Here is a 12,432-nt window from a genome sequence, read left to right as displayed (position 1 = left end):
ACCATTGGGTGTCGCCTCTTTTCTAGGCGTGACCCGTTGTGCTGTACCATCTATGACAGCGATTTGTGTCGTCTATTAAACTGCCTCCACTATTTTTTTTATTTTTTATTTTTTGTTCTCATGCAAATTCTATTAGAATCTTAGGACGTATGCACGACCCTCCAGCCCTTTGAATGTACCATTTTAGTACATAATTTTTGAAACATGTTATTTCAATTTTTTATTTTATATTATATAGGTAAAAAAGGCCATAAATTTATGAGCCCATGATTAATTTTATTACCATATTTATTAACTAGCAACCATGTCTATATATATACACACATATACAACAGGAGAAAAATGAAAGAAAGGAAGGCAGGCAAAGGGAGAGAACTTGGAAGAAGCTCCAATGGAGGATAAAAGGCGATGCTTCAGTTTAAGTCAAAACAAGTTTCTTCAGCATTGGTGCGTGCTTTTCTTATCTTCCTTGGCCATTTTGCCTTTAACTCAATCTTTCAACTATGGCAAAGCCCTCTCCAAAAGCCTCCTTTACTTCGAATCCCAACGCTCCGGCCGCTTACCCTACAACCAAAGAGTCACCTGGCGCCACCATTCTGGCCTCACCGATGGCCTTGAGCAAGGGGTAACTCCTCCATTTCAGCCTTATACCTACAACATGTTCATGAAGTCATTCATATATATTGTGATGTTTGATATATGTATTTCTAATTTGTATGAACAGGTGGACTTGGTGGGAGGGTACTATGACGCCGGAGACAATGTGAAATTCGGTTTGCCAATGGCTTTCACCATTACCATGCTCTCATGGGGTGTCATTGAATATGGAGATGAAATCTCCAGTGCCGGAGAGTATACTCACGCTCTCGAAGCCATCAAATGGGGAACTGATTATTTCATCAAAGCTCATACTCACCCAAATGTCTTATGGGTTGAGGTATGAAACCAAAATATACTAAACCACCTTTGTTTTTCTTTTTCTTTTTCTTTTTTTCTTTCTTGGATGAGTTGACGATAATTTTATTTTGACATATTCAATGAGTTTTAATTAGGTGGGAGATGGTGACACCGATCATTACTGTTGGCAGCGACCGGAGGACATGACAACATCCCGGCAAGCCTACAAGGTGGATGAGAAGAATCCAGGATCAGAAGTTGCCGGTGAGACGGCAGCTGCAATGGCGGCTGCCTCCATTGTGTTTAGGAAAACAAATCCACATTACTCTCACCTACTACTGCAACATGCAGAACAGGTAAAAACTATCTAAACCTTAATGACGTTGCCATATTTATGACATATAACATATTGTATTTAGTAGGTATACTATTAACCAAAAACATTAACCTTTTTTTTTTTTTTGCTTGTTAATATATAAAACATGGGTTCTTTCCCCTCTTTTCCTGAATTAAATTATGGGCAGTTGTTTGAGTTTGGAGATAAGTTTAGAGGGAAGTATGATGAAAGTGTTAGGGTGGTGAAAGGGTACTATCCGTCGGTGAGTGGGTTCAAAGATGAGCTGTTGTGGGCAGCTTTGTGGCTATACAAGGCCACCGACAAGGAGGATTATTTGAGGTATGCTTTGGAGAAGGCAAATGAATTTGGTGGAATCACTTGGGCCATCACTGAGTTCAGCTGGGATGTCAAGTTTCCTGCTCTTCAGATCATTGCTTCAATGGTACAACTATTTTATACACATTTAGGATCATGTACATACGTTTAAGATTGAGTTCATTATAATTTCATTATGCTTATGCAGTTGTTGACGGAAGAAAATCATAGGGAGATGGGGTTCAAGCTCGTATTCGAACAGTATCGTTCAAAGGCTGAGTATTATTTGTGTGCTTGCCTTAACAAGAACAATGGGAGCAATGTGAACCGCACCCCAGCAGGTCTATTGTACATCCGACAATGGAACAACATGCAATATGTAACGAATGCAGCATTTCTTCTCACAGTTTATTCCGATTATCTTCGAGCGTCAAATCAACGGCTGAGATGCGACCGCGGCAAAGTTGGTCCGGAAGAAGTCCTCTTGTTTGCAAGATCACAGGCTGATTACATCCTGGGAGCTAATCCAATGGGCATGAGTTACTTGGTTGGGTATGGTTCAAGGTACCCTCAAAGGATGCACCATAGAGGAGCATCAATTGAATCTTATAAAGAGAACAAGGGATTTATAGGGTGCACTCAGGGGTATGATTATTGGTATCCAAGAAATGATCCAAACCCTAATGTTGTTTTTGGGGCCCTGGTTGGAGGGCCAGATCAGATGGACCGATTTAGTGATGATAGGAAAAATTTCATGCAAACTGAGGCTTGTACCTATAATACAGCAAGCCTTGTTGGGGTTTTGGCTAAGTTGCATGGTGTAGAAGAAGAAGATGGATATTTGAATACTCCTTTACTTGCTTCTAGCTAAACCCTTAAACGAAAAACCGGCCTAACATCATGCATTCAATCATATATATACAGGAATAGGAACAGAAATAAATGTTTTTTTCTTCCATTTTCTTATAGTTCAATATTTGTGAAAGTATGTGATTTTTCTTCTCCAATACATTCAGGGGGGGCATTCTTAAGTTTTGTCTAAATCTAATATCTGAAATTGAATCTCCATTTCATACGATCTTAAGGATGCAATCAATCGCCATGTAATGATTGTAGGTACATTCAAGATTTGATTTGGTTGTACTTGTGGATTTGGATGTATGTTGTTAGCTCTACACCTACCAATAATGTTTCTGATCATTATTAAGGGTAAGTAAAGTAAGTCAACAAAGCCTGAAAGCATTTGAGGGTCTTATTTTTTATTTGTTGGAACTACATCTATATATATTGTTGTACAAAAGGAGAAAATAAATAAACAATTAGAATCTTACAACACCCTCACCACAATCATCTGCTTGTAGTGAAGATTGAAAGGCTTTGTGGTACAAGATCCAAAAATTTACTTATCTAACCAAACTGGTAAAAAATAGTGGCTCAAGTACTTATTTCCAAAATTTCAGTTCTATTGCACATTAAAACAGCAAAATGGTGTGGTTTCAAGAAGCTACCATTGGTTTATTGTGTACCAAAGGAGGTTCCTATAGCATATTTTCAGCTCCATTGCTTATTTTCTCTGCACGTTTTTAGTCCCTGGTATCATTGGCCATCTTCAAGCTCTTAGAAATCATTAAAACTGCAAGTTTCTATCACTATTGGGATAAATGGATTGATTGTGTGAGCAAAATCATAGTGATCACTTGAAGTTTTGAAGGTTGCCTCATAATAAGTTCAATTCACCCTTATGAACTGCAAGGTCTCCTTGAAGACTGCTTTTAAAAAATGGGCTTTTAATGATGGTAATGAGGGACGGCATCTGAATCTCATGAGAATTGGGGAAGAAATTGTACATAAGTGTAAATGTATTCCTTTGGCAGTAAGAACATTGAGAAGCCTACCGCTTTAGAAAATTGATGAATCTGAACGTGTCTTCATAAGGGATAAGAGATAGTGAAATATGGAGACTTGAAACATGGTAAAATATAATTTTCACTTTGCTCAAGCCTCCATATTGCACTATCTCTTATAGAAAGACAATCAGATTTATCAGTTTTTTGAAACAAAATGCTTCCCAATATTCTCACTGACAAAAGAAAAATTTGCACTTTTGTACAAGTCCTTTCCGATTCTCATAAGATTAGATGTTGTCTCTCATTGCCTCATTAAAACTCATTTTTTAAACAAAGTCAAGCAGTCCTCAAGAGTATTACTCTTAAGTTCATAAGGGCGGATCGAACTCATTATGAAGCAATCTTTAGACTTCAAATGGTCTCAATGATTTGCTCTCACACACACAAACGATCCACTCGATCCACTGATCCCAATAGTGACAAAAATTTGCTTTTCAGGTATAGGATCACTTGTTGCCCTAGTCCGAAAGACCGCTAGAGGATTGGTTTGATCCCAAGTCACTGAACATTCCGCGAGCAAGCTTGGAGGCTATGCTGGCTGCCTGAAATACCTTGACAGAAAGAACACTGAAAAATTGTCATCCCTGAAATACCTTGGAGGCCAGAATAACCAGCATTGAATCAGTTGGTAACCAGTATGTAATATGCAGAACAAGTAATGAATATGATTCACAAATGGCAGTGAAATACCTAAACAACATTAGTTTCAATTTAGCTAAGGATACTGCTAGGCACATGAGGTAGATCCAACTTTCCTATGTATTAGTACTATTAAGTTAACTTTTTGTTACACCAAATTTGAATCACCATTTTTGCCAATAAGCTTAAAGCATCAAAGCATCAAAAAGAATGGTGGAAAAACTCAAAACAAGATCTGAAACAAGTATTTTATCAAAATGAGAATGTTATAAAATTCAGAAGCAAGCTGATTAGAGTAGAACCATGAACACTAACAAAGTAAACCAGAAAAAATAACAATAATAATCATAATAAATCAATGTAGAATCCTAAAGGACTAACATTCCTTGCACTAGAACAGCAGGGACAATTTTCATTACAAACAATTAATCGGGCAAGATTTTGATGTCAAATACAATTATAAGAACCAAAGCACACCAAAAAGGCTACCCTCGATTCATATGTAGATATTTCTTCCATGTCTTTTAAGGAGTAAAAAAGAAACCAAACATTTTAGTTAACAAAAACTTAATTGAAATCAACCACAACACTGTAAGAATTCCACAACCCAGATTCTCAAATGATCTTACTTTCCTCATTCACCAAATTTGCTAATCTGGGTACATGAAAAATATGAGGAAGGGTAAGAACTTCAAGCACGTTCCAAGCAGAACAATAGCAAAGAAAAATAGACAAATGTACTTGTTGATGGAATCTGTTGTAATTGGACACAATGGCAACGCCAGCGAAGCAGAAATCAGGCGATGGAGCAAAGAGTGAGTGGCGGCGGTCGAGAGGGAAGGAACAAGGGTTAAGGAAGGGTTTTTTCTTTTCTTTTCATAAAGAAGCAAACTTTATAGAACAACATGAATAAATAAAAGAAAAACTGGACTTGGTTGAGGCCTAAGCCCTAAGGGAGGTCCAATATAAAATCTAATTTTATTTCATCTATTAAAAAAATTTCTTCATAAATTATTGAAGTTAGGGATAGTAAACGTCTCTTCTCGAGAATTTAATTCTTTACTTTATTTTATCTTAAATATTTTTTTAATTTTTATATATTAATTTGACTTTTTAAAATTTATAATTATATGGTTTAAAATTTTATAAAAAAAATTTAAATTATTTTATATATTATCTATGATTTTTCATAATTTTAATCAATATAATATATATAATATTAGAAAATAATAAATGACATGTGTATTTTAATAATACCAAGTGACTGGTCAATGCTAATCAATATCAATGAACTCTAATCAACGCACAGTTAATATTGGTCAATAATCGATCAAAGCCAAAAAGATTTTGGTTGATTGAAATTGACTGGCTATTGACCAATATTAATTGGTATTGACCTGTCACATGGTACCATTAGAATATATTACATGTTTTTTAATATTATATATATTATATTGACTAAAAATGTAAAATATATATAATTATAAAATTTAAAATTTAAAATAATATATAAAAATTGAAAAAATGTTATAATAAATAAAAATTATTTAAATTTCAAGTAATTAAAAAAAATTGAAATTGACATACCTCTCTAATATTATATATTTTATAGTTTTATAAAAAAAATTTAAACTTGTTTTTTTAAATTTCTTTTTTTACTATTTTTATTTTTTCAAGTTTTAAATTTTATGTAATAATACAACTAATTTATTTGTAATTATCGTATTTTTTAAAATTTTTTATATTTTATATTTTTAATGTGTTCATAGATTAAATAAAAGAAAATATTTATTTTTGACATAAAAAATGTCATGTGATGCTTTGTGATTTGTTATAATATATGTTTCAAAGTCTGTAAAAAATAAACTAAAAAATATAATGAAAATATACTTTTAAGTATTAAATTGAAATAAAAAATTAAATATCAAAATAAGAAAATAAAAATAGCGAGTGCATTAAGCCTAAATAAAAAAGTAATCGCAAATATTTGGGGTAGTTATATATATAGAAGGAAGATGAAAGATAAGTTGGTGAAATAAAAATATTTGGTGAATTGACGTTACACCAAAGTCAGATTAATCCAAAATGAAGAAAAAAAATAGATGGAAAGGACATCACAATTATGTGGCTGCATCATCTCTCAAACACCTAATTCCATTATACAACTCATTAACCCAAACTCTACCTAGAGTAAGCATCGCAATGACGTGCATCATTTTCTTAATTTAAGAGTTTAGATTATGTTAAAACACTTCAAAACTATAGACAACTTCTTGATTACCCAAAGCCTCAAATCCGAAGCCAAAGAATTTCTATTATTAAAATTTTTATTTAAAATAAAAAGGTCTTTTAAAATTTCCAAAAAAAAAAATTGTTAAATACAAACAAAAAAGTAATGTTAAATATTCTATTGGTTTTAGATTTTTCTTTATATAATTTTTAAGATATGAATGAATTGAATTAAATTTTATTAAACAAATTATTAAAAAAATAATAAGGATGATGGAAGATTAATGGGCATCTTATATTCTTTTCATCTATACTGCAAGTCCTTGACTGTCCATAAGTCAATGAGAGCCATAAAATTTTTGATCCAGGATAAGAGGCTCTATCAAAAACATGTGATGCAAATACATCCAAACATATTTTTTATTACTGCCATAATGTTTGTGGATTTTAATCTTTTAAGATTTGTATCTTTTGTCAATTTAATCTTTATTTTTTTTTAAATTAAATTTAACTTTCAACTTTTTTAAAAAAATCGTATTTGACCATCAAGCTTTCAACTATATTTTGGATTAGGGGAAGCAGTGACCTAGACACCAGCACAAAAAGAAATATACTTGACAGCTCAAAATACACAAACATTATTTGGTATTTTACATCATCCAATCATAATACATCATCAAATCAACAAGTCCAAGGTTAATGATAAACTTACACCACCGCAAACTATGTTTGCTTTATTTAGGCTACCACTGCCATACACAATCATACATGCCAAACGGGCTTAGTAGAAACTATAACATGGATGAAACATGGTTCTGTTTGTGGAATGCCAGTTCCTACTGCAGAACAACGCATTCTTGTGTCCCACCCACCATAGCGCGGTGGGAGGTTTTGGTGATGGTGCTTTCTTCTTCAGTGGATTCAGCTTTAGGATCGGGCTCCTTAGGCAGACTCTTAGCATCATGTTCAATGCCATCTTCGCCACTGGCAATGACTTCAAAGATGAGTGCATTCACTTCCCGGAACCTCTCATCAGAGAGAGAAACCTCAGCCAGGAGCCTCCAAGCATTTTCATCAGACGCCTCATCATAGTCCTTCCTCCTTTTTAACACCATATGCCCACTAATTTCCCACACAGCTGGGTTCACCTGGGTGTCCAGAAGCTCCGGACTCACTTCCCCGAGAGCTTGTTTCTCAGCATAACACTGTTAGTTCAGTTGAAATTTTGCAAAACCAATTGTAAGAACTAGCAGCATCAACTAGCAGCATCATGGAGATAGCCAAGAAGCGTAAATTATACTTAAGCTTATTACCTGTGGAAGGAGAAAGATCCGCTTTCCACAATCGGAGATGAGGACATTATATGGTATGTTGTTCTCTTGAAGGCAAATGCAGGCATCAGAGACTGTGTCAGACAAGGCCTGAAGAGTGTTACCACCCTCAAAGACAAGACCCCTGACCGGATAGTTCAAAAGCTCTGAGATTATCACTTCATCATTCAAAGTGGTTATCTTCTTCGTTGGAGCTTTCTCGATGGGAAAGGGCACAGCCAAGTAGTAAGCCTGTAACAATTGGAATAGTTAAGTCGTCTAAACCATATCTAACAGATAGATGTATCTTAGTGGCACAAAGTACATTAAGTACCAAATTGAGAGGTTAGTACCTGGAAGTGAAGGTGATTGATTGTAGCAAATGCACCCAAGCTGTTATAACCCAATCTGAAATATGGATTCCCAGCTTCAGCTGCCATATAAAGTGCAAGCAAGAAGCTCTCACGGTCGATCCGCTGGGGCAAGCATTCAAGGATTCGAGGAATCAACAGCACGTGTCCATATTCAATAGGACTGACCTGTCATATTGTATGTGAACAATGTTATTTTTACAAGTTAACACTCTTGCTCAGATAGTTATTCTAGTAGCGTTACATACATTTATGGCAACAACACTTGGAGAATTCTCAGCATCAATGGGAGCACTTGGGTAGAACTGAACTTCACCATCTTCACTTGCTTCAAACTGGAAGAGAACCTCCTCTTGCCCAACCTTGGTGAAGTTGAACTTGTTCCCATCGAAGGGCTGGAGAACCTTATCAACACGGAACTCAGTTGGCCTCTTCTTAAGGTGGCGACCCTCATTCAGCTGGGCAACGAAGCCATATTCACCAGGAATCACCTAAACAATGATAAACGTACAATACTTTGATGGTACTAACAACTCAATTAACCATAAGATTTCTGCTTATTTGCAGGTAAACAATTGAAGCAAGGGAATAGAAAAGGGGCCAAACGAGACCTTGGTTTCACAGGCAGTAACATCATAGCGAAAGAGCCCTCTTTGCATCCGATCTTCCCACTACCATAAAACCATGTTAACAATCATCAGCCATGACAATGATCTTAATCATAATCAAGACAAGCATAATAGAAAATTTTTACCTCCCCAAGAATGAGCGAGTCAAGAAAAGCAACAGGGGGTTCTTTGTTCTCAATTCCAAGCACCACTTTTTCACTCTCAATATTGTTCAGTTTCCTGAAAGCATATAAAGGAAGCTTCGCTCCTATAAACCAAAACCCAGTTCCAGTTAAACTTCATCTCTACAAAACACACACACAAACACACACAATCTATTCAAACAAACAAGGTTACAAAGTAAATTTAACGAACACCTGGGATGCAGCAGCTTCTAAGGCAATTCTTTCCACACCCACTGCTGCGGCGAGCAGTCTCTTCAGTCTCATCCTTCTGGTAATTCGAAACAACAGTCGGAACCCTCTTAATCCTGAGCATCATCTTGCTACAACTTCTTTCTTTGTCCAATAAAAATTCAAATAAAATGAAAACCCACAAAGAACAACAACGTCGACTACGAAAAACACCACCACCACCACCAAATTATTCTTACGAGCGATCTAAATAAGCTTCTTCGATAGTAAATTTTTTTCTTTTTTTTTTAATACTAAAAGCTACCTATATCAACTACTGAAACTCTAAAAGACAACACCGCCGCCAGCAAGGAAGAGGAGATCAGAAGGACTACCGCCTTCAGAAGGCAAAGCTCCACGCCCGCCGTGCGGCGCAGGGTTCCTCTCGATCACACAACTCTTACGTCGTACAGATCGGGCATGAATAAGAAGAGGCCGGTAAACTCTGTGTATAGCCGTGATGTCCACAATTTGTCTAACCTGGGTGTTACCCCAAAATGGAAAACCCAGAACTCGAAAGCCCTTCAAACTAATTTAAATCTAATACCCAAACTCTCCAGCATCAGAAAAAAAGGACCAGATTTGCAGATGAAAAGAAAAAAAAAAGGCAAAGTTAGAAGCTAAATTGTGATTTCTTTGGTGAGGAGAGGAAGAAGAAGAAGAAAAGGAGATATATATATAAGAGGGGAGTGAAGGAGAAGTTGGGTTTTTGGAAGGATTGCAGGCAACAGTTGTAAGAAATAGGTAGTAGTTAAGTAAAGAAAGCTGGTGGCCCTCGTGCCTTCTTCTGAGTTAGCTTTTTTTTTTTTTGGCTCAAAGACAAGCACTTGACACAGAACTATGAAAACGAAAGGGAGAGAAAGAGAGTGAATATGCTTCTCCTTGTTGATGATGTTTTTTTTTTCTTAATTTCTTTTTTCTACTTCATCCGTACGATACGAGCCTCAAAAGGGGGAGTAGAGGAGGTTGCCGGAGATGGTGAGCTCCGAGGTTGGAACCCCAGTCGGGCCGTACGGACGGGGCGCGGAAGGACTCTAGGGTGGCTCTGCAGTGGTAGACTCGTTCAAGGATTTAAATTGGATTTGCTCACTTAATTATAAAATAATAACAAAAAGAAAAGAAAATGATGTAAGAAAAATTAAAGATAGAATTGTAATCAAATCCCAATTTGTTGGGAATCTAATTTTAAAACCACAAACCAATCCACTATAGCGGCAGGCGGAAAAGAATACAACAGAAAATTGAAGGGGAACACGTAAAGTTTATAAAAAATTCATTTGAAAATATCCACTTTATATCCCCTAAAATTTTTATGAGAAATAAATTTTTAGTTGGAAGAATCGGCTCCTTTTGCGGCTTGGAAAGGAGGTAGTGATTAGGACTGTGGCCCAAGCATTACCGGTTTATTGCATGAGCCTTTTTATGCTTTTGCTCAACATTTGTGACAATCTCCAAAAGTTGATGAACTCTTGTTAAAGGCGAGCTCAAATTCCAGTAACTCTGCACGATTTTATTGGGCTTTTTCGGGTAAGCTTTGTGTGGGAAAGAAATTCGACAACATGGATTTTCGAAACTCACATTGCTTCAATTTAGCAATTCTTGGTAAGCAAGGGTGGAGTATTCTCTCCAACCTAGATTATTTTCTTAGTAGACTCTTCAAAACTAGATTTTTTTTGTGGGATGAGTTCTTAGCTTCTTCTAAGGGAGATAACCCCTTATTTGTGTGGAAAATAGTTGTGCGGTTAAACTCTTGCTTTTGAAAGTACTAGGTGGTGATTTGGAGATGATTATCGGCTATCAGTCTACAATGATTTGTCGTTTGTTGACGATTCTAATTTCTTTGTTACTTCAACACCCCTCAACGACATAAAGGATTTAGTTGTGCGTGATTTCCTTCAAGCTGACCATAGAGAGTGGGATAAGGACTTGGTTGAGGGCTTGATGGTCTCGATCAATGTTAGGCATGTTTTGCAACTACCAGTCAACTTGGTCTAGCCTCCTGACTCGTTAATTTGGAACTACGACAAGCAGGGTATTTATATAGTGAAGTTTGGCTACCGACTTGCCTTTGATTATTTAGCTAGTTCTTTAAGTTGTCAAGTTGAGGGGCCCTTGGTTGCGGATTTGGAATTCGCTCCTTGTACCAAAAGTTAAAGAGTTATTGTGGTATTGTCTACGTGCTTTTTTATCAACACATTGTCGATTAGCTAAACAGGGTTGTGCTATCTTGTTACTTTGTGCATGCTACGGGGGATTTGAGGATGTCGATCATATCTTCTTATGGTGTCCTCTTATTGTCAATGTGTGGTCCTTATCTGAGATTGTTCCATCTCCTCCAACCTTAGTTGCGTGGCTCTAAATTTTATTGTTGCTCTATGATAATGCTTTGTTCGAAACTGTTGTCATGACTTGTTGGAGCAGATGGTACTTTAGGAACTTGCTTTTTTGGAATGCTATTGATACCTCTATTGCTTGGGTTGTTGTTTTTATTGCTTGCTATCACCAGGATTGGAGCGATTCTATGGTTGTCTATGGACAAGTTTTGGTGTGATTATCTGCGTTGTGTGCTATGACTAAGGTGTGGCAGCTATGTAGTCGATTCCTCATCAGTTCGGTTGCACCAGTTGGTGCGCACCATTCCATTAATAAATCGAAATAGTTATTTTTATTTTCCACTCCGGTAAATTTTTTTGTCTATATTATTAGAAAAAGTTCAGTTTGAAAATGGTTTTTGTAACACCCCTCACCCGTATTCAATGCTGGAATAGGGTTATAGAGCATTACCGGACTTATAATACAATCAAACATTCATTTCACATACATTTTCAAATTTCATGCAATCATCATTCAAACTCAATCACATTGCCCCTAATACGAGCCTACGAGGCCCTAAATATGCTTCAGAAGTGGTTCGGGACTAAACCGATAGCTCGAGAATTTTTTTAGGAAAACTTAGAAAATTTTCCATAATACAAGGGACACACGCCCGTGTAGCCCAGCCGTGTGTCTCACACAGCCAAAGACACACCTGTGTCACAGGTCGTGTGGACATTTGAAATAGGATCACATGGTCGTGTCCCAGCCCCTGTCAAACACCGCGTAACTCTCTAACTTGGGTCATATGGCCAACACACACGCCCGTGTAGCTAGCTCGTGTACCCTAAGATATGGCCACATACGCCTGTATGCCAGGTCGTATGCTAGGCCGTGCCAAACTTGTAGGGTATATTGACTTATGCCACACGACCAAGTCACATGCCCGTGTTCTAGGCCATGTGGAGCATACTGACTTGATTCTTAATTCAACACCAGGGGACACACGGTAGTGTAACATAACTGTGTGTCACACAAGGCTGAGACACACTCCTGTGTGGACAAAAATAGGCTATTTATCGAGCCATTTTGC

At 36.6% G+C, this 12,432-nt stretch overlaps 2 protein-coding genes across 2 annotated transcripts; one reads left to right on the top strand and one right to left on the bottom strand.

The window, feature by feature from the left end:
- Window positions 1-360: 360 nt before the first annotated feature.
- Window positions 361-4,935, top strand: LOC107918044 (endoglucanase 11). The gene is made up of 5 exons (XM_016847543.2): window positions 361-625; window positions 725-937; window positions 1,053-1,253; window positions 1,422-1,676; window positions 1,758-4,935. Exons 1-5 carry the CDS (start codon window positions 392-394, stop codon window positions 2,418-2,420), a joined length of 1,566 nt encoding a protein of 521 aa, XP_016703032.2. The 5' UTR covers window positions 361-391; the 3' UTR covers window positions 2,421-4,935.
- A 2,017-nt stretch (window positions 4,936-6,952) lies between these two features.
- LOC107917812 (GDP-L-galactose phosphorylase 1) lies at window positions 6,953-10,746 on the bottom strand. Its single transcript, XM_016847144.2, has 7 exons — window positions 8,991-10,746; window positions 8,760-8,881; window positions 8,617-8,676; window positions 8,254-8,496; window positions 7,988-8,173; window positions 7,638-7,886; window positions 6,953-7,529 (listed from the first exon to the last, which is right to left on the bottom strand). Exons 1-7 carry the CDS (start codon window positions 9,112-9,114, stop codon window positions 7,161-7,163), a joined length of 1,353 nt encoding a protein of 450 aa, XP_016702633.1. The 5' UTR covers window positions 9,115-10,746; the 3' UTR covers window positions 6,953-7,160.
- Between the last annotated feature and the right edge of the window lie 1,686 nt (window positions 10,747-12,432).

Source organism: Gossypium hirsutum, chromosome A01 (genome assembly GCF_007990345.1).
Source record: "Gossypium hirsutum isolate 1008001.06 chromosome A01, Gossypium_hirsutum_v2.1, whole genome shotgun sequence".
Lineage (NCBI taxonomy): Eukaryota > Viridiplantae > Streptophyta > Magnoliopsida > Malvales > Malvaceae > Gossypium > Gossypium hirsutum.
This window is presented reverse-complemented; position numbering and strand designations above follow the sequence as displayed.

Coding starts and splice junctions, on each gene's coding strand:
- LOC107917812 (XM_016847144.2), bottom strand. CDS start 9,114: ATGATGCTCAGGATTAAGAGGGTTCCGACTGTTGTTTCGAATTACCAG. Junction 8,882..8,990: donor TAGAAGCTGCTGCATCCCAG/GTGTTCGTTAAA, acceptor TTTGGTTTATAG/GAGCGAAGCTTCCTTTATAT. Junction 8,174..8,253: donor CAAGTGTTGTTGCCATAAAT/GTATGTAACGCT, acceptor ACAATATGACAG/GTCAGTCCTATTGAATATGG.
- LOC107918044 (XM_016847543.2), top strand. CDS start 392: ATGGAGGATAAAAGGCGATGCTTCAGTTTAAGTCAAAACAAGTTTCTT. Junction 938..1,052: donor CAAATGTCTTATGGGTTGAG/GTATGAAACCAA, acceptor AGTTTTAATTAG/GTGGGAGATGGTGACACCGA. Junction 1,254..1,421: donor TACTGCAACATGCAGAACAG/GTAAAAACTATC, acceptor AATTATGGGCAG/TTGTTTGAGTTTGGAGATAA.